This window comes from Galleria mellonella, unplaced genomic scaffold (genome assembly GCF_026898425.1).
Source record: "Galleria mellonella isolate WM207_F2 unplaced genomic scaffold, CSIRO_AGI_GalMel_v1 utg64, whole genome shotgun sequence".
Lineage (NCBI taxonomy): Eukaryota > Metazoa > Arthropoda > Insecta > Lepidoptera > Pyralidae > Galleria > Galleria mellonella.
In genome coordinates this window covers 9,317,771-9,341,138 of record NW_026442133.1, presented here as the reverse complement: position 1 = coordinate 9,341,138, position 23,368 = coordinate 9,317,771, and the positions used below count along the sequence as shown (strand labels likewise).

Genomic DNA, 23,368 nt, shown 5'->3' with positions numbered 1-23,368 from the left:
TTCGTTTCGATACTATATAAAAGTATAAAAAAATAAAAAATAAATGTTTTTTCTGCGGTACAAGCTTTTAAAATTATACACATAAAAGTTCATCTTTATTAAGTATACATTAAAAAAATATCGTACTTAGTATTTATATTGATAATATTGACATAGAAACTATATTAATTTTTATTTACTTGATAGTGTAATAAAACATAAAACCAACAATATGAACATGTACAAAAAATTATATACACAATAAATAATCTAAAAATCTTAATTTTAACTGTATTATAGATAGATAGATAGATATCTATCTATCTATCTATCTATCTATCTATCTATCTATCTATCTATCTATATACACAATAAATAATCTAAAAATCTTAATTTTAACTGTATTATATACTATTTATTTATTTCTTATGTAGTTTTTTGTCTAATTAATAGTACTTTATTTGTAGTTTTGTATGTTTCTGTATGTTTGTTTGCCAGTTAGCGTAGGTATCCTCCAATCCTTTCAATTTATATCTGTCTCTTGACACTTTATGTTGTACATGCAATTTATCATCTCATCTTTTTATGGCCTTTCTCTTTTCTCATTTAAATACGACTGGATCACTTTCGTCACCTCTCTCAACCTCCAGTATCTCTTTCATCTATTTGTTATTCTTCTTTTAAATTCTTTTTCTATGCTATCCTTTGATGACTTGCTTGACCTATATAAAAGCAATTTTTTCTATTACCTTGCATAGTAATATGCATTATTACAATGAAGAGTTTTTTTATACAACTTAGAATGGCAAACAAGCTGACGGCTCACCTGATGGAAAGTGGTAACCGTCGCCTATAGACATGAGCAGTACCATGGACATAACAGAGTATACTGTTTCGCCCATGATACCCCCCATGCGCTGCCATACCTGAGGACTCAGGTGTTATTCCTCTGTACCCTGTAAATTTACGATTAATAATACGAGTATTATTAGAGTAGATTTAGAGAAATAGCTATAATTAAAGGAAATTGATTTACCGGACATAACATTTTTAGGTTTATATATAATAATTTTTATTTTATTTTAAGTAACTTCGAATGCCAATCAATCTGATGGTCCACCTGATAGAAAGCGGTAACGATCACCTATAAACTATCTTTAATGTGTCATAACATTCAGGCATCCCTGAGGCGATATATAAAATAATTTTAAAGAAAGCAGAACAGTAATAGTTTATCAGGAAAATTACTATTGTTACTACTTGAAAAGATGTTGTTATTTTGTTAAGTGCGTAGTAGGTATGAAAATAAATATAATAAAGAGCACTGAGTAACTATTCCGTTAGCTGATTAATAAAAAAAATATTTTTATATTGACTTAACTCCAGTTTTATTTTCAGGTAGAGATACAAAGAGATAAAATATGCAAATATATATTATAATAAATATAGGTTATAAGTAATAATATTGAATAATTTTTATAAAATGTTAGTATCCATTTACCAGAATTTGAACAGAAGCTCCTAAATTACTAACCACTGATTTGACTCATCTGAACATACATACATTTTAATTTTAAACGTTATAACATTTCATCCTTAGTCTATAACCTATAACTAGTTGTCAAAATTCATAAAAAGAAAGTAACATGGGCCTATACGCAAAAAAAGATATTATCCGTTGAATTCAACTACCCGAATTTTTTTGCTAGGTATAATTATTTTCATGGTCTAAATCCAACCAAATTTATATTGTCAAATATAATTTTAATGTCTGTAATATTTGAAAGTTTCTGCTACATACACTGTCGATGGCTTTGCTTTTTATAGAAAGCAAACAGTCACGAATCAAAACTAGATATTAGAAAAGATCGCTTTTATTTTGTTAAAACTCCATAAAATAAAAATTATTGGAGACAAATCTTTAACAGCGTCTTTAATGTTTATTTATTTAACGAAAACTTATAACATCGATTTGGATTAAAAGAGCTATATAAACAATTCTTACCATTGAAAATGCTACTCTCGCTTTATTGTAACATTGCAATTCAGTCAACCTTAAAATACGCATTTTCAAACGAACTCTTAAAAGAAAGTAAATCAAAATTCTGGGTAATACGGTTTTGGAAACTACTGCATGCGTTTTTTTCTGCATTAGTTATTGGCAGGAAATGACCTATATTGCCGAATAAAGTCTGCAATTAGCATACGCTCGGTCACGGACGGACGCAGTGGAGCGCGCGTGCGCGAGCGCAGTGTCGCGCTTCGGCACTAGATTTCTTTCTCTACGTGCCACGATTATTAATGTTCTATTTGGTACATTGCTTTCAGTATAATAAAACTTAAACAACTTGCTAAAAGCATGTTGGTTACACTTATTGATTCTTCTTCCTCTCGTTCCATGTATATCGGGGGTCGGCTATCAGCAGGGCTATCTAACTGTCGCATAGAAAAGAAATCTATAGTTAAAATGTCTTCGACCAGATATTCTACGAATCTTTACCTTGCCTTGGATGATAAGTTGTAGTAAAGTATACTTTTTATTCTACGTTATATGGAACTGATATTATAGCGTCCTCGTTTTACACTTCGATAACTTTGTAACTTTAAGAAGTAATTGGACTTTTTGTCAACAACAAGACCTTTTTAACGATGCCTCATTTGAACGGATCGACGAAAAGTTTTATTTAATTAGAACGATTATTATATAGAGCGGTTCATTAAAAAATAATATTTTTTTTAAACCTGTATGACAGGATTAATGTACCAAGTATCCCAAATATCAAACTCCGTACTATATTCTATAAGATGGGCCAATAGCTTGTTTGTCATTTCAAACTATTTCAATAGAGCTTATTTAATTAAATAATTAAGAAGGCTTAATTTTGTTAGTTGCCTTTAATTCGTTTTTTGACGAGTCTATATTTTCCACTACTATAGTAGTGGAAAATATATATATATTATAAAATAAAAAACAGGTAGGTACTTTATAATTAATATTAAAAAGACACCACGTAATGGCGAACAAATACCAATTTTACAATTTGAACAAATACAAATTTATAGAACAGCAATGATTAGTTAGTTTATAATGTGATTGTTCTAGAGCAAGTGAGGCTAATAGCTACTATCGAGCACCTTTCATATTCGTAAAGCATCTAGTTTTACTTTTACCCAAACCATTAAGATAGCGTGATAGATTTATTAAATAGAACACCTTGTAATATATTTTAATATCTTCACATCACGTTATTTTACGTTTTTACGAATGTTATTTAACGATTACGTACGTCTAGCGTATTTTATTATATAAAGTTATGTAATTCACACCATAGACCGATAATTGAAAAGATGAACTTCGATTTCAAACGTGTTATAGTATAAGTACTATAACACGTTTGCTATAACTTAAGAGTTATGGCAGTCTATGTGGGAGACCTATGTATTTATTGAGGGCAGTGTTTAATAAATGGATGAACTAATGATGATAATTACTAGATAAGAACGCATCAGTGTTTATTAAAAAAAAAAAAATGCGTGTATATAAAAAAGTATCGATTACTTACTATTGTTCTTAGAACTGTTAGCTAGGAACGATTTTTGCTATTTTTTTTTAATATCAGTTCTAAAGCTTACTTCGAATAAATACTGTAATAAAAGCTTCCGAATTGAAATTGATAACATTTCTCAATTAAACACAAATTTATGTAAGTTACGTAAAAGAAAGCGGTACTAATGTAATGATATGATTCGTTTATGGTTTATTATAGAGGATGATTAACATGAATCAAGTAAACTATAATAATTTATCTACCACAGATAATATAATACTATACTAGTCTACGACTATATCTACTTGTAGCTACAGCCGGTGTAACTTGGTCGAAACGTCAATGATAGCGTTAATTCACATCTATTATAGACCATAAACTATGCAACGCGAAAGTCTAAAAGTTAATAATTTGATTCGGTTGATTTCGAAATCATGAACAGCAGAGATTTTTATTATATTCTTACTGCCAACAGCTTGCCTATCAATTTAGAACTAAATGCACGTCTTTACGAACTAGCAATGCTATGTTAAATAATATTGAAATAAATAAAAAATACATTATAATTGCATTAAAATATCCTTATTTATATTAAATTCTAATTTTCTAATCTCTACGTGATTATAAAAACCTGATAGTTTTATTATTATAATAAAAATTTTTAAAGACCTATTTCAGTATTATATCATCAATAAGAACTTATTAAGTAACGACCCACTATTGGAAGAGGATTTTTCTCTCTTAAAGAAGCATGCTATATTATTATACTATGATGGCCAAGTGACTTGGAATAGGGGTTTATTTCGAGTGTTCCTGTTAGATATTTTTTTTGCAATTTTGTTCCCCCGATCACCGCTTATGACGTAGTCAAGAAAAAGAAGTGATGATATCTTATATTCTTACCTCGCCATCACCTATCAAATACTAACAGAGACGTAGTATTAATATTTATATTTTAAAAAATAATTTGTATAAATAGGTGACTTTATAGTACTCTATGTAAATTATCACTTTCACCTGCTCATTTGCTTCGATAAGCATCACTTGTTGGTTTCCATGTCTAATGGGAGTATAGGCTGTTAATGCTTTAATATTAGTCCTTAAATAGTGTACTATAGTGCTTCTCAAACTGTATATTTTTTATTTTAATAAATACGAATACATTTCATTACGATTTATTTATACTAATATAATAATCGCAATTTGAAAAAATATTTATGCATTTAATAACTGATTTTTTGAGAGACAAATTGTACGGGCCAAACTGGGATACATAGAAAGTAATAATAGTAAATATGTTAGTGAAAATGGTCTAATTCTTGGCAAGATTTTATTGTTAAGTTTATATTAACATAAATAACAATGTAACGTAAAACTAGCTCCTGTTTAATGATATTACGTATAGTTAACACCTTTAACTTTCAGAAAAATTCTGATTCAACTAAATATTATCTATCTTATTAAAATATGACGAAAATAGGGTATATATAGGTAAATAGGCTATATTCAAAATTTCTATAAGATTTATCAGCTAATAATTCTCTATTTGTCTGTTCTCACTGTTTATCAAGTTACCAGTTCGCTGATCGTGACTTTAAATTCAGAATTATTGAATAAGTAAGATAATTTATATAGAACAGTAAGATAATCATATTCTGAGAATTCTAAATCCCCGATCTTTCTCGTGTCAATTATGCAAAAATAAAATACTTTATAAATAGATACTGAAATTCGTTTATATTTATTTAGAGATTAGTACTCTTAAGAAAACTAACACTGTAAATATTGGAAAGAAAATCAAAAGAATCTACAAGAATAAATATGTAAAAGGAACCTATAAGTAACTCGATACAGGAATATATATTCCTTTGAGAATTTGAACATCACTGTCTTTAATAATCGAGGGCAACATTTCTACTGCACGGTCACGTTGCCCTGCGCTTTCTTTTGTCGTGATTGTTTGGTCTTACCGACTATTGTCTTCCGCAGGACACTTTATATCCTGGCATCGATAAAAAAAACCATCAGTCATAATCGAACAGTCGTTAGCAGATCACCTAGGCTCAAGTCTTAGGAGCAAAAATGTGCAACAAAATGTCAGTGTTGACTTTAACGTATCTCGTTATATTTTTGGCAGTGGCTCAGTGTGACGTCAATGATAATGTGTCACCAAGTGTTATGGATTTCCTAAGCAAAGGTACATTATATTTTAGTCATAGTTCCATTACGTCTATTATCTAATTCGCAAACGAGGTTACCTGTTGGTTAATACCATATATAATTATATGTAGTTTTCAAGCTCAAATTTATTGTACAAAACCAGACAATTAACTATTGAGGCATACCATTGTAGAATTTCTAAATGGGCTCGGTTTATTTTCAAAATCTACGCAATTGGAATAAATTCTATTCATCATACTACATAATGTCATTTTCAGAATTGATATCTATTACGAAATTACCACATATAGTCCACAAAATTATAAATGAATTAACGTAGTTAAATTTTTTCTTTGTGATAAAATAAACATAAAAACACAGTAAGAACAATAATTAGGAAAAAAAAAATCTTTATCTATGTGTGGAAAGCCAAGAAGCAATTCTTGTCTTTGGTTAGGTATAAATGAACTTTGCATTTTACGCGGGATTTTTCCTTGCATCTCACCATTTTACACTTAGTCCCAGTTCCATCGTCATGTTTAGGGAAATGCCCAACACCGTCACGAGTTATTTCAGCTGCAGGACGAATCTCTCCTGGCCTTCTTGGTATAATTTGCTACTACTGCTACTTGGTCGACCTCTTTTGGTGGTAGAACATTTATCTTGAATATATTACGAAAAATGGGTAAATGAATTGTAGTGAAATTCTATAATAGAATAGATATTTCCAATAGGTAAATAACCAGACTAGAAAGTAGCGTATGATTTAACAAAAACGTAAAGCATCATATAAGATACTGTCAATGGTGATATACTAAAGACCAAGTTGCATTTCATAAGATGCAGTTTGCTTCCTTCTGTATATTTAGAAGTCGTGATATAACGAAAATTATTTTAACTGTATATTCATGTAAACGAAAATTTCATAAGTGATGTTAGATTAAACTAACAATTAATCAGAGTATGTTTTAAAGAATTAATAATTCGTTAATCTTAGATGTACTACAGTGTTGAATAACTTTTGGTTTGTCAAATAGAATACCATATACTGATCGTGATAAAACAGTCTACCACATAACTTTTTTTTGTGCAACTTAGAATGGCAAACAAGCTGACGGCCCATCTGATGGAAAGTGATAACCATCGCCTGACATGACATGTCAGTACATGGACACAAACATGAGTACCATGGGCATAACAGAGTTTACCGTTTCACCTATGATACCCCTCATAAATTGCCACTCTTGAGGACTAAGGTGTTATGTTTCTGTACCCTGTAAATTCACTGCCATATCCCAACCTTCATACCGAAACACAGCCATGCAAACTGTGGTATCTCACTCTGGTAACTTATATCATTTGTACTTCTATTTTTATATTTTTAAATACGATTTGGAATGATACCTAACCAATCTGATGGATAGTGGTGACTATAATATAAAAACATAAATACTACCATGAACTAAACAGTCGCATCTACGGTATTCCTTAGATGTTTCTAATCCAGAGAAATAAATTATAATACTTCTGTATCCTCTGCATTTACAGCTATATAACACCATTCATCAATTTCATCGTCCTCTCATTTAGTATACCTTTTGTTGCGGAGCAAGTCTCTTTTAATTTTTACATTGTTATTTTGTTCCATTTTTTATAACTAAATAGTTTTATCATATTATACGACTATATTATAAATGCGCTCTGTTAGCTTTACTCAATACATTATACATAATACTTACGTTTTGATAGTACCTACAAAAAAATTATTCTAATTTCATTCAAATTTATTTCATTGTAAATGGTACGTACCTATGTATTTGTAAAGAGTATATTTATTTCTGCATGATATAGGTTTCTGTAAGGGGAGAATTGCGAATTTGTATTCAGTTAGCTGTACGATTTGTTTTAAAATCTGGCTGTCAAAAAGTCAATTCAAACGCCAATCATTGTGCGTATTTCCAGTATTTTCTTTTTTATTACCAATCGGTAGTGTATTTCTATTAGTTGAATCCATTTTCAATATGTAATTTTTAAGATAAATAAAAAGAATACACAGAAAATAATAACTTTATGTTTAAATAAATGACAACTTTGTAATAAAATAAATAAGTCGTAATGAAAGATAAGAATCGTTTAATGAAGTGATAAGCGGTAACTGGTTCTTTTGAAGAACACCCAAAATTCATCTAGGATATGGACATGCATTATATGATTATAGTATTTTAAAAAACCAAGGTGTACGCTTCCATAACCAATAATATCACTTCACTAAATCCACGCTTCGAATTACTGATATTACCTTATTGGGACAGCTGTTTGGCAGAAAAAATATTCCCACGCAAGCAACTTAATGTTAAATCTCCCTTTGGTAAAAGTTTCCAAAAACATATACATATACTTTAGAAAATTATTTTTGAACTATTCTTTACCCGTGGCTTCGTTCGTAAAACTATATATTGGTTGATTGGGATTAAAGATAACCTAAGAACCACTCTATCCTAAATAGCTGTATAATAAATAGGGTATGTCAGATTTCGTGACGATCAGTCAAATTAAATCGGCAAGTAGTAATAAAGACATGAACAAACTTATAAATTTTCACCCTTATAATATTAATAAGGCGTATGGTCCCGGCATAGAATGGGCCAGCCCTTACTTTCGCGTGGGTGTCATAAGAAGCGACTAAGGGAACCTAATGGTCCCAAAAGCCTAACTGCGGTTGCTAACTCACTAGCCAAGTGTGGCAACTACAGGCAAAATGGGGAGGCCTATGTTCAGCAGTGGACAGTTATCGACTGATATGATGATGATTATGTATACAGATTTAACACTAGGGTATTCTGTGAATTGTCGCTTTCAGATATTGGTAGCCAGTTACACTACAATCCCAACCAGTGTAGGTTATATTATTTTGGTTCGTAACGCGAATGGACGTCACGTGTGCCAACATGTTGCTTTGATTTATATTTCAGATATGAACGTCGGCCGCACGTTCGGTCACAATGCTCTCAAACGGCTGTCATTTATATTCCTGCCTGTTATGTTTACCCTGGGCGTCATATCAACGCTTTTAATGGCTCTAGCTGTGATTTCTGTGAAGAATCTCGCTATTGGAGTAATGTTACTCATTGTTGCTGTTAGTCAGGTAACTTTTTTCACTGTATACAATAATAAAAAATCCAGTGATTGTATTTGTAACATTTATTAATTATGCAATTCTGTACCAATCATTATTAATTTTTATTTTAATGACAAGTCCATACTAAATTATTTATATTACTACATATGTGCGTGCAAGCCTGCGTGTGTGTGTGTGTGTGTGTGTGTGTGTGTGTGTGTTCGTGCACTTGCGTGTGTCTGTGTGTGTATATGTGACTGCGCGAAAGGACGTGTATTTATATATACTATACATTTTAATATATATACATTGGCATGTTTAAAACTTTTTTTTTTCAATACATCAGGCGGTGTCGCGTCTGTTCTTCGCGGCTTCAGCGCCCTCACCACTAGTACATCTACACCCTCGAGCTGAACTTTTACCTGCTCCTGTAACCGGACCCTGGCCAGCTCCTGGCCCTCTCCTGTCTCCGTGGGCTAGATCTGACAATGACGCTACCATTTCTGATTAGAAAATAAGTCATTGTTTATAGCTATATGTTTTAATAATGTAAGATCAAGAAGCCATTTAATCGATCCGATTTGCTACCTCACCGGTAACAGTAGAACTACGAATTGATGCATTTATAACTTAATTTATAATATTTAAAATAAGTCTCATTATTTTTTATTATAACGTATCTACTCGTAATGACGACTGAATACTTTCACAGGAAGATGTATTATTTAAGTTAATTTGTAAATGTTGTTTACATTTATTACTTTTAACGAAATATTTTGCTTTAGGAATATAAAATTACTTGAAAGGAATGGAATTCGTTAGGTTCCTTTCATAAAAAATTCTTCGTCTGTTTTTCGCAAACTTCCAAAATTATTGTGAACAATAGACGACGAATGCTATGTTCATAAGACTATTTATTATTAAATATATACTGAATACGATTCAATTTAACTTTATTTATTAGTACCTGAATAACACAATTCTTTTATTTCTACATTTCAAAACCTGCTCCAACCATGGATATGTTATCTACAGATAAAATTTTCCTTTATTACGTCTACAGACAAAATATCTATAGTCTTGTTATTATTTTCCTTGTTTGGCCAGACTTTTAAATCCGTCAAGGAATAATTTCAGCGTTACGTACCTGTATTTTAAGCCGTTTATAATAAAACACCTAAAAATGCATGCTGAAACGCATACATGTTCCTCAGTTCACTTGAAGTTACAATCTTGATGTTTAAATACTAAATGGCTATGAGAACAATATAACAAAATTTCTACCATCTGCAATGCCTTTATAATGTGCTGTGTTTTATACACAAAATTATCTCTTACTTTAAGTCTTGATAAAAGTATAAGTTGGTAATTTTGTTATTTATTTATAATCGACTTCCAAAATGGGGGAGTTCTCAATTCTTATTATATTTGTATGTACGAGCAAAGGTTATGCAATATCGTCGTCAACACTACACTGATTTCAATACGTCTATTTGCACTAAACAGGATTTAGGAAGTTTGACATGTTAAAATTCGATTTTTTTTGTCGAAATCGTAATCACCTTACTCAAATTGAACGTAAAAAACAACCTCATAAAAATCATAGGTATACGTATTCTACAATAAATTCGATAGGTGCATGTGATTATGTTATATGCGTATAGCAGTTATTATATAAGTACTATTAAAATTGATGGACAAAGAAAGTGAAAAAGAACGATTCATTTGTATGAACATGAAAAGCACTATATTTATAGATTAAACTGCGTTTGACCCTCATGTACTTGTATTGCCATCGTGAGAACTTAGGGGTTAATGTCACATAAGTCAGTGATTTCACTTTGTCTATAAACTTTCAAAAATCACCTCTGATATTGTTGATAAGGTCACTCAAAAAAGATATAAGTAAATGAAGAAATGCTTATGTACTTACATATAGTAGTATCACACATATTTCTATATTTACAATTCTATCTAGTGCTGAATGCTACTAGTCCATCTAGGACTACAAATTTATCAAATACTAGCTGCATTCCGCGGCTTCGCTTCTATAAATCTATATATACTATAAAGATATTAATTTACATGAGTAAATTATTACCTATATACGTAATATATCCCGTATAAGATATAACCTATTCCTGTACTAAATTTCATTCAAAAGTAGTTTTCGTGTTAAAGAGTAACAAAGATCTATCCAATATTGAAATACAAGACACAATAATAGAAGTTCCGATCAATAAATAGTCTTTTTTATTATTTTATAATTATGACCACTTAAAGTAAAATAAAAAAGAAATCAGTTAATGGAAACTGTAAACGGTTGTTTTTAAACAAAACAATGGACACTACTTTTAACTAATGTATACCTTTTTTGTCAGAAATTGTACTAGTTCACGCATTGTTCTTCTTGTTACTTAATAATGGGAATATCTATGCAGGAATAAAGTACATGTAGATACAACATAAGTGGGTATAACCTATTAATATGTTACTAATAGTATTCAGAGAACATAGTTTTGTACTATTGCTAACGGAGTACCAGACTGAACTAGGGGTGCAAATAAATTATCAAAGTAAATAAAGACATCATATATATATATATATATATATATATATATATATATATATATATATATATATATATATATATATATATATATATATATATATATATATATATATATATATATATTGTATATAACAAAGACATTCGCTTAAAAAGAAAATCCATTTAAAAGTTGTCATATTAGATTTTACTAAATTTTAAAGAAATATCACAATACTCGTAGAACAATTCTATTCATTATCACAGTACAGAACACTTTTTCGCATTCTACAATAGAACATTCTCAAGTACTCAAATGGTATCTCTTGTTTTTAAGGATATCGTGTGAACCACGTATAAGAGTATAATGGTCGGCACGTTTTTATGTAACTTTATGGAAAATTTCTCTGGGGCACTATATGAAAATGAAAGTTGAACCATTGAAATCGAAGCTTGAAGTATAATTTTGTAAACCAGTTTGTTGGCAGAGGACTATACTTGATTTCTTTGAACTTTTGTTAATTTATTACACAATTTGCATTCCAAACAGTTATTACGTTGCGTCACACAAATTATTTATAACCCAAGGGACGTTTATATAATTTAAATCACATTTACTTTCTCGTTTATAAATATAGTCAGAAGTATTTTGCCTATTGTTTTAATTTACGCTGTTATATAGAAGTTACCTACGTTCATTATCAAGTAAAACAATCTATTGCTAAATACGTGTTCATCTTATGCAAAAGAACTGTTGCTATTTTGTTCTATCTCACGCATTTCTGTAGCGAAGACATATCTATCAATCCAGTGTCGTTTACCGGCTAATAAAATGTTGTCGTCTATCTAATTACATGATATTTTGTAGAGCTTGAATTATAAGGAGAGCATATTAAACAATATTTTGTTTCAAGCTATCATTAAAAACATTTTGCGCAGTTTTAGATATTTTATTTAAATTAATTACTATAAAATTTTAGGAGTCAATTAATTTGCAAAATGTATATATAAAACCAGAAAGAAAATATATTAAAATAAAAAAAAATATATATATCATTAACTTTCAATTGTTCATTTTGACGAAGCGACTTTCAGTTCGTCGACATTAGATTGTCTGATGTTGATGAACTGAAAGTTAGCAACTAATTACGAATGTGATATAAACGCCAAACGAAACGTGTTCACTTAGTTTGCGTGTAAGATTGTAATTAAAACTAGACAATTAATAAACTATTGTACTAGTACTTACCTCAAGCATCATAAATGTGAGATAATAATTATAATGTAAGCACAAAATAATTACGCGTAAAGCTCCACACCTTTAATAATGTGTTTTCGTTTGAGTGTATTAATTTTGTCCCGACTTTGATGACTATATTTTTTTTAATTGTTATAATTACTACAGAAATTTTATTTAAATTAAAAACAATAATTTGTGTGGAATAAAATCCTAAATTTATTAACGTTGCTTTTGGAATATATATTTTTATATATATAATATATTTTTATTAGTGCATTAATTTATAAATATGCCCGCGAGTCATGATTATTGAAAGGTATTTAATATTTTACTATTAAGTTCAGCTTTATTTTTACGAATCATTATTTTACACTTAAAACATGTATATTTTTACATATTGATGATAAAGTTTTGAGTTGCTTACCTGTATAACGTAGCAAAATATTTATGACTTCAGGTTGGATCTAACTAGGTTATCTAGTATCCAACGGGCTTTAGTTTCCAACTATCTACTTTCACGAAGTACCTATATATTAATTATAAACTTTCGCGTTGTTGGCATATAATAAAAATCAGGTTTGTATGTAGGTATTGTTTACCTGTAATCTTGTCGCGTTAAGTCCCGATAGTTATAACTTAATGAACATACAGTAAATGAGGTACATTGTGTAATAACTACATTGAGTCATTTTTTGTCTATTTACCTACATGTTAGCTATAAATTGGATAATACGATAATAATGGAGCTATAAAACTCCACAGACGAAAATTATAGGCCTTACAAAAAAGACCGGGTACTTACATGTAAAATAACTATTCTGCGGCTATAGAACAGCTATTCCGACAAATTTTATTAATGTCACGCTACCATTTCTTCTGTAGGTACCTATAGCTACTAAACTAATGCATAGCTAGACTATGTCTGTCGATATTTAAGAAGAATAAAAGCTAAAATAATAACTTTTTAATTTATCTACCTGTCTGTCTGTATGTATGTTCCAGATAATTTATGTACTTACATAACTATATAAACCTTACATACCATGTATGAAAAATACTTTTGTGAAAATGAACGACATCATACGATTTCCTAATTTTAATAACAATATTCATTTAAAAGAGAGGATTTAGATATACACAACTTTGTATTAGAATGTCGATATAACACACTTTAGTAGTAGTATATTGTAATTAATAATTTAGTTATAGTATATAATATGTGGTTGCATGTTGCATTTAAATAACCTTGCTTGCAACAGAACAAAACCAGATGGAATACTCGAAAAAACACGAATTCAACCTGAACTTGACCAATTTTCCATAGGTATGTCATGTTAAACTCTTACTCTCCTATTCCTAATAATCAATACCTTCTACAAACCTATTTTGATTATTAGAATACTTTGTCACTGTCTTGCAAATTAGGCATTTAGGGTAAAAGAAAAAACAAAACACTTATTCAAACAGAGTAGGTAAATCAATTATTTATAGTATTTTTGTTTATTTAATTATCAAGCTTTAACCAGAGGCTATCAACCAATAAATCTTTATGAAAATATAGATAGGATGAAAGTTGACATTATGAAAAATGTAAAAGAAAAAGAAATGTTTTTGTGATGTTCATTTATTTTTGGCTGTTTTCCAGTTGCCTTAATTTTATTCCCTTTGATTTTTTGTTTTCATAATGATTTATATACGATGACGGATCCTCATATTTGTAATGTTAATGAATGAATTTATTTATTTATTTTTATTTATTTATTTATTTAAGAAAAAAAAGCATAATGTTTTATAAAATGATTAAAGGCATATGCATTGTTATTGAATTAATGAAAAAATAATGTTTGATTCATCACTTAACGGTATATATACATGACTAATATAGTAACCAAACGTTGTTACCAAACGGGGTGTTCCATGCGATAACATTACTGTTTGCATACACAGCATGCCTCGATACAGTTACAACAGTTTGTAAGACTATCAATGGTGGGGGCTGGCAGAAAGCTGGTTACAGATTAATCAGAATATCCACTGCCACTCGACAGAATGGCGCGCGCGGTATGTTTCCTCTGTGCCTGTATCGTATTATCTGTGAAGGCCACGTTGGTGTTCGCTCAAGATCCACAATCAACATTGCCTCAAGATGACCTAATCAAAAAAGTGGAACTCATCCAAGGTATCACCCTGAAGATTCCTCACAATGACACGGAAAAATTATTTTCATTTGAAATCGACACTAAACAAACTGCTGCCGAAGGTGAGATTGTTTTATTTACTTTCAAAATATTTATACTGTGTTTCACAAATCCTTTATTAATTGAGTTTGGCTTCGTTAGTTTCCATTAATTAGGTAAAGAGGATTTGAATAGGCTTAATCACGTAATCGCAAAGCTACAGATATGTAATTTTGGGCAATACGATAAATAGATACCGAGATATGGAAATTACATTAATAGTATTACATTTTTAATCCAATACTGAACGATGAAGTTAAAATGATGATGATGATGATGACGACAACATGCAAGTGAAATCCCTTTCTTATCTCGTAATTATATAAAATTATCTTCAGTTTTCAACCAACATCAAAAAGGAGCAGGTTATCTGGTAATTCGGCTCTACTTCTTTTTATAGTTCATAACTCCGTCAGTTTTAAACTATTTTGGAAAATTCTTTTTTATCTAAAAGTATATACTTACAGATTGGTCCTATAGAAATTTTATCAAAATCGGTATAGTTGGTTATTTTCTAGATCAAAATAACTAGTTTTATCTCAAATAAAGTCGGTTTTTTGTGAAACATAATTATTATTAACATATATTGGAAATTTATAATTATGAAGTTTCAAGCATTTTAATTACTGAGTACGTCTAGATATTATCGTTTTATAATATGCCCTATATATATAAATTATACATTACGTTTTTGATGAATTATTCCAAGAAGATTATTAGCATTTACAAATAATTTATAGTATGTTTATAATATCTACAAATAAAAGCTAATTTAATAATGTGAGAATCAGCAATAATTTCTAAAATCAAAAATACATTAAAGTCAAATCTGTTTACGATCTCATGGTCTAAGCGACGAAAAAAATTTTTTGATCGTACAAAATTCCCCTTTATGTTTCTCTCGTTTTTCCCCGGTTTTTAAGTCTAACGAGAGACAATCCTCTGTGCAAATTTTAATCCGGACATAATAAATTCCCAAAAATGACATGTTATATCGCACACGTGTTGTACAAATATATAGAATGGGAAAATTTGTCCGTTACATGTTCATTGCATAGGTCTTTAAAATCAGAATTATCTCCTACTAGCTTTTATCACCGACTTTGTTCGTGTAATTGGGTAAGTTTACTGATCGGGGTGAAAATAGCATATATTCTTCTCTATCCCATATAATATGTGTATACAAAATTTTATAGTGATTGGTTAAGCCGTTAAGGCGCTATAAGATAATAAACAAACAAACTCACTTTCATATTTGTAATATTAGTAAGGGTTAGTGGTGTAAAGAACTTCTTTCATATAAATGATAACGGTATCAACAATTTAAAAAATGGGCTTTTCTGATTTGCTTCAGGCGTACTAAAATCATGAAACTTGCAATTATTTGAGTAGTTACATATTTTTTTTCATGCCATTCCTGTCATTGTATTGTAAGGAAAAGGAAATGTCACTAATTTGTTTTTATTACTCGATTACTGAAGAAACGAGGGTAATGTTTTACGGATGTACGAGTATGTATGTGCCTCCGGCTCTTTGCGAGCAACGTGTAACCTTGTAATGATTGAAGCTTTAATTTTTAAATGCGGGGCAAAAGTTTGCTTGTTGTGTAGCAAAATCTACATATAAACATGCAATATTGCGTTTTAAATTCAAATATTTGCAATATAAAGTATCTACGAAACATTTGATCGTTGATCCTTTTAAAGTAATTTTTCTAAGAAGAAATTATATTACATTTACATACTTGTTATATTATAAAATGTGCATACTAGACTCATACATAAGTAATTGTGAGAGTGTTACATGACAACGTAGTGGTCATAAACTAACGAAAACTTATTTTACACTCTGGTTTTTCTACTTTGTTACATCCGTTTGTTTTCTAATTGTTTGCTTTTCCAGTTATGTAACGAATTGTATTTATTTGCATAAATAATGTGTATATTTTATAGAATATCAAGTGTATATGTTGGTCAACATTTTATACTATAAGTATTTAAATTACATGTGAAAATTATGTTCTTGTATAAAGTGGAAAGTACTAAATCGATTTACGCTACTATTCTAAAATTGGTATAAAACTATATATATTATCATCATTATTATACCAGCCGTTAACTATCCACTGCAAATATAAAGATTTTGTCAGTTGCTACACTTGGCAGACGGGTTGGCAACCGCAGTTAATCTTTGGTGATATTTTAAGATAGATATTGATGTCCATCCTTCGACCATTGATTCCCTTAATCACCTCTTATGACACCCACAAGGAAAGAAAGGGGTAGCCTATTCTATGCTGGAACCACACGGCGAACTATATCTATTATTCCAAATTTTGAGACATATTTTTTATCTTTTTTATAAATTTTTAACAAAAAACGTTCTGTAATCTTAATTGTGTTATTAGGTACCTTTAAACTAACTTTTTTGGTGAACCTTTTTGATTAAATTATTTATAGTCTATTGCAATAAAATTTAATGAAAGGTTGGCTAAATTTTGATAAAATTTTTACAGAAGTACTTTTTAAAAGAAGTTAGTAAGAAATCGAAATAATCAATCAATAGATTTATTTTATTTTAATATTTGGACACCACCAAACTGTCTTTTGGGCGGGCCATTTATTCTTTTGTTTACATTTTCGTTAAGTTCTTTTAACTGTATAGAGAAATTAAAATAAAGCTGAAATTATACATATATTTCGTGATCTTTTGAAGAAGTATCACAATACAAACGCATTGCCAAAAACAAGCCAACTTTTTAATTTGTGTGTGCGTGAAGGGGTATATAATATTATAACTACGAGTAGAGTAATTATTCGGTAAGTGGGGAGAAATGTTGAAAAATAAAAGTGATACAAAATTCTTATATATATTTTGAATGTATACTTGCTAGAATTTTGTATAGTATATTTACGTGTATATGATATAAACATTGATAGACATATTAATAATACACGAGAAAAAATAATTCCCAATTCAAACTTAAAACATTTACTCAATCTCAATTTCTTACAATAGTGTGAAGATGATCCGCTTCGGACTTTTAGTATTTATTACTAAATTATTTTAAAATAATTATTTTAATTTTTACTAAATTAAATATTATGATAACTTATTAATACCAATTTGAATAGTTAATAAAGTAATAATTATATAAAATGTCATTAATTATTACAGTAGTTAGATTTTTAAGAAAATGTTTAAATTTACATTCATAAAATAGAACTGGATAGGCTATTTAGTTGTCAAAATTGTAGCATTAACAACATTGTTACAAATTTTTTTGTAATGAATTTCTGTTGTACTCGTCACTCGTAGTACGAATTCGCAGTTGGTCACGTAGTGATCTAAAAGTTTTATAAAGTGGAGCGTAAGTAAAAGGAGATTTGTTCGATTGATTTTTAAGTAGCTACGTTCGTTATAATCACAGATGCAAAACCTTTTATTTTTGACTGTGACGTCACCATATATAGATGTTGGTATCTACAGTCATGACCTCTCGATTGTGCACTAGACACATATACAAAATATTTATAGCTTTTCTATAATATTGATGTTTTCAATAAAATTGCTAATTTGCTCAAGACTTCGATATCAGTAAATCTGAATAATAGTAGATAATAAACGTTTGTAAAAAATAATACTGTACAAATTTTCTTCAGACAGAGGAAGAAAAAATTTAACCTCACCACAGAGGTTGTTTCTATAGAGCCATAGCTATTCTTTTATGTAGTTATAGTATAGAATTTGTAAGTTCTGTAAATACTTACTGAAAGAGACCACCCTTAAAGAGATGTTGTCTAATCCTATCCATACCATGCTTTGGCACGTCAGCCAATGTATGGGAAAGCGATATATGTCTTGCACCAGAGATTCCTTTTCGTAAAAATGCGAACAAATCAAACAGGAAAACAATATTCTACCAAATTCTAATTAATACCTATTCGGATATGTTAAATTAGATGACTAGCGAAAATCCCTTCTATTCCTCTTATTTACTTAAAAGGTTTAACATACTTTACATTTTTACTTTACATAATTTAATTATATTAATAAATTACTAAAAGCAGACTTTGTAAAAAAATATACTTGTATAATTATATTCCTCTGTTGTTTCTGCATTATTGTTCATTTTCTATCAAATAATTCTCATCCTTCAAAATGAATTTGAAGGATGAGATTCATTTGATAGAAATGAAACTACGTAGTACAGAGGCATAGTACTTTTTTTTCTCAGAAATTATAATGCATGAAAATTGTCATGGGCGTCAGAGTATACTATCTAATGTCCATATTACTTTTAATGTTGATTAACGACAGTTACCATTTTGTGTCAAGTTGGCTGTCTGGTTGTTTGTCGCATAAAAAAAATATTTGCATCGTCAATAGTCATATGTAAAACGTAATAGGAAAAGTGTATATAAAAATGAATAACAATACTTCAATCGCATGTACACCACATCGTTTGTACCATAAGTCCACTAAATTAATAGCAAAATAATGAAACTAACTTCCCGTAGATAGACATTTGTAAAATTTGCATCAATTATATTGCTGTTACAAAACCCGTTTATTTGCATCACGTGTCTGTGACATTAAATTTTTGTAAATTTAAAACTACGAAATACGTTCGCGCATGTTTTTAGTGAGCCGCGTGAAAGCGGTGAAATTGCGTGCATTCAGGTAATCAGAGCAGACACAGGTGCTTGTTGTCCATCGATGGGGAAGTGTCTATTACATTTACCATTCGTTCGGCTTTAGGGAAAGTGAATGCCCTGAACTGTAATCAGGTACTTCATTAATTGTTTCCAACTGTTTAGCGTTGTAAGTAGCACTGGTAACAATAATACGCGAACAATGGAAATAATTTCTGCAAAATAGTACCACTTTCCCCGAGGAACGATTGTATGTTTCCATGAGAATAATAGTTCGGTTTTGTGTAAGTTATGAAAGATTAAAAAATATTATATAAATGGTTTAATAACATTAATACAATATTTTTTATAATTTCCAAAGTTTTGTTACAATTATCAGTCAGTTAGGCTCTCGAATTAGAGTTGTCACCGAAAAAAATACAAAACTGAAACGATGCTAAATGTTCGGTAAGCGTAAATAAAATAGATATTTATTACAGCAGCAACTAGTGATGATGAAGTCTTTTATCTGATGTGGGATCTTAGTTGCTTACTTACCATAAAATGGTGTGATAGGCTCTATTAAATCGACGGACTCTGCTTTTTAACTATTAAGGTTTATAATTTAATTGTTCTATCTTTACATTTATATTTATTATATTATTATTAGAATTCCGTAGCAAAATTTTACAAAAAAAACCTCATAGCCCATTTGTTCGCTATACGAGTATATCAAAAACTACTAATACTATCAAAAAGTAATTTATAATAGCTTTATATATTATTGATCCACTCATATTACAAAGGAAATTGGTAGATGGTTCAAAAAAAGTACTCACGAATTTAATAATCATTTCAAAATTTAAAATTAAATAATTAATTAATTAAATGATAATCTATAAATGGAATAATTCTTGTCTACAACAAGTAATTAAAATTTTAAATTTTACAAACTCTTCTGTTTTATTATATTATATTATATTATATTATATTATAGATCCTAAAATAAAATCCTAAAATAATTACAAAATAAGAAATTCCAAATTACAGTAACACTAATAATAAGTATTGAGTGTTTATTTCGTATAAAATTTTATTTCATGTTTTCGAATAAAATTTTAACAAAGAAAACAAAAATATATATATTTACAGATTAATTTATATACGGAACTCATAGCGTGTGAGTGCAACTCACACTTGAACGGTTTCACATAAAAAATAATCACACTTATCTACTTAAATTAATTTTACTGTGCTCATTCTGATTTCATAAAAAAAAAAACTAAATTAAAATGTTATTAAATCAGATTGTATCGGAATGCCCCATATATTTTTTTTTGTCTGCTCTAGATTACGGATCCACAAAAACTCATTGTTAAATTTTTGTAGATCAGTAACCTAGAGCAAATGAGAGTACCAAAGCGTCATCGATGTACACCTGACATAATAGAGATAGATGACTCAAATACATACTTCAATTTATATAAAAACTGTACGTTGATATTCCAAATAGTAAAGTAGAATCTACTTGATTATTTGGAATGATGTTACCTCGCCTTGTTAATGTCTATGAACTATGAGCAGAAAACTTTTAAATCACTATTCATTATTAAATATTCATTTTGTTTGTGTACACATAGTTAATCTTTATAATCTGTATCATTCTTTGAAGGAAACAATAAAGAATTTTTATTCGTTCATTCGTTCCTATTATACTGGCCAAGCATTTCGGTACAAAAATCCATTTTGAGTTTTTCTTCTCCTGTCTTACCACTAAAGCTGTAGGTATATACTATAACTTAATACTGTAGCTAATTATTAATACACTATTTATTAAAAGTTGGTCAAGACATTTACACAGATTGTCCAGTCTGTGCTATTGTGCTAAATATTCGCATATTTATAAAATATTTATGCATATAGGTATGTGTATAATTAATACATATACGTTTTTAAATCCAGTTAAAAAGATATATTTTCGATGTCCTCGATCGTGTCTGTTCATCTCATCGAGAAGTATTTTTTATAATTAACTGTTAACTAACCTTACGGCATTCCTTTATGATAACTTTCTTCGACGACCTCTCTTGAAAGTTCAAGTGTAGGTATAGAAAGAAGTACTTATATGTAAAATGTATTTCTTCTTGCACATATAAAAACATCTATACATATCTATACATATTTTATTAACTCTAGTTATATGTTTTATTGTATTACAAATATATTTGATAGTTTTATTTAATTATATTCAGAATTTTGCTCCGCATAAAAGAGATGTGTGATCATAATACAATTAATTTAGAACCAATGTTTCGGTTTGAAGGGTGGGATATGTAGTGAATTTACAGGGTACAGAGGAATAACATCCGAGTCCTCAGGAATGGCAACGCATGGGAGGTATCATGGGTGAAACAGTATACTCTGTTATGTCCATAGTACTGCTCATGTCTATAGGCGACGGTTACCACTTTCCATCAGGTGGGCCGTCAGCTTGTTTGCCATTCTAAGTTGTATAAGAAAAAAAACCAATACGGAAATAATCACTAATGATTAACGTATTGATTCAGATTCAGAAGATATTCCACATCATATACACAAAAAAATCGGAAGAATCGTCTCTTATTTCATAATAACATACTGCAATTATGTTTTTTAATTGAATAATATAAATAGTATTTAAATTATAATTTACATACATACCTACAGCTGTAAAACATTACATTCCTTTCCTACGCAATTGGGTATTTACTTGTATTTCTTATTCTAAAATCTAGGTAGAATAATGTTTTGTTTTTCTTATTCCAGGCAGAGGCAAACAGAAAAAACTCATGGAGCGTATCTTGCCTTTATTCATCATGCCGTTCATCATACAATCAACAATTGTCCCATTATTTCTGAGCATGCTTAAATTCATGCTCTTCAAAGCTCTTATGGTTGGAAAAGTGGCTTTAGGTCTAATAATCCTGAACGCTTTTAAAAATCATAGTACAGTGAAGGGACGGGACGCAGAAATGGCAGAAATTCATTATGGTTACCATGGAAGCAATATTGAATATGGAGCTTATATAAATTGACATCTATTTTTGTCAATCGTTATTCACAAACCTTTTACTTAAAAAAGGGTCAAAAGAAGGGTTTAGAAAAAAATATTCCTATTGATTGTACATAGTAATCGGTTCATGAAAAATTTTTTGATAATTTTAGTTATTTATTTTAATTATTGATTATTTCTAACTTATTACATACTCTATAGATATTACTAATAGGATAAAACAATTGCTCCTCTAAGTCATTATTTTAAAGTTAATAATAAAATTCATCATTATAGTTAATTTTAAAGTTTCACATTCTTTATATATACTTAATTTTATTTTCATGATGCAAAAATATCAGAAATGTAGGTATTATTTATCTGTAATCGCGTCACGTACATATTTCTAAATATAAATAAAAAAAAATTGTATTAGTATATAAAATTGGTCATTGTATTCTCGAAGTTCAGCTGGCTATAATCATTGTTATACGTATTGTTAAATTATTGTAAAAATTATAATATGTAAACGATTTCAGTAAAGATAAAACATAGAAAACTACTAATTGGGAGTAAAATTACATTCAAAATGCAAAACCAGTAAAAACTAGACTTAAACAAATATGTCGATAAACCTTTTGTTAAACCATCAACTATTCAGACCACACAACTAGTTATATAGTTTTGAAAATTGGAATAGTTTGTAGTTTTATTGAATACGACACGCGATCTATTCACACAGTATATTAAACACAAATTATAATTAAGTATTTTGTTATAGTTTAAAATATAACTTCAACTTGCCGCTTACTGTTCTTTAAGTTATTGTGTACCTGAGAGAATTTTAATACTTTGATTAATTATTTGCAAATT

At 29.3% G+C, this 23,368-nt stretch overlaps 2 protein-coding genes across 2 annotated transcripts; both read left to right on the top strand.

Annotated features, from left to right (window-relative positions):
- The first annotated feature begins 5,566 nt into the window (after positions 1 to 5,566).
- Positions 5,567 to 9,757, top strand: LOC113518713 (protein apnoia). Its single transcript, XM_026903681.3, has 3 exons — positions 5,567 to 5,724; positions 8,660 to 8,832; positions 9,152 to 9,757. Exons 1-3 carry the CDS (start codon positions 5,610 to 5,612, stop codon positions 9,314 to 9,316), a joined length of 453 nt encoding a protein of 150 aa, XP_026759482.2. The 5' UTR covers positions 5,567 to 5,609; the 3' UTR covers positions 9,317 to 9,757.
- A 4,831-nt stretch (positions 9,758 to 14,588) lies between these two features.
- LOC113509481 (uncharacterized) lies at positions 14,589 to 22,568 on the top strand. The gene is made up of 2 exons (XM_052900097.1): positions 14,589 to 14,853; positions 22,270 to 22,568. The coding sequence occupies exons 1-2, from the start codon at positions 14,643 to 14,645 to the stop codon at positions 22,536 to 22,538; spliced, it is 480 nt and encodes a 159-aa protein (XP_052756057.1). The 5' UTR covers positions 14,589 to 14,642; the 3' UTR covers positions 22,539 to 22,568.
- Positions 22,569 to 23,368: the final 800 nt, after the last annotated feature.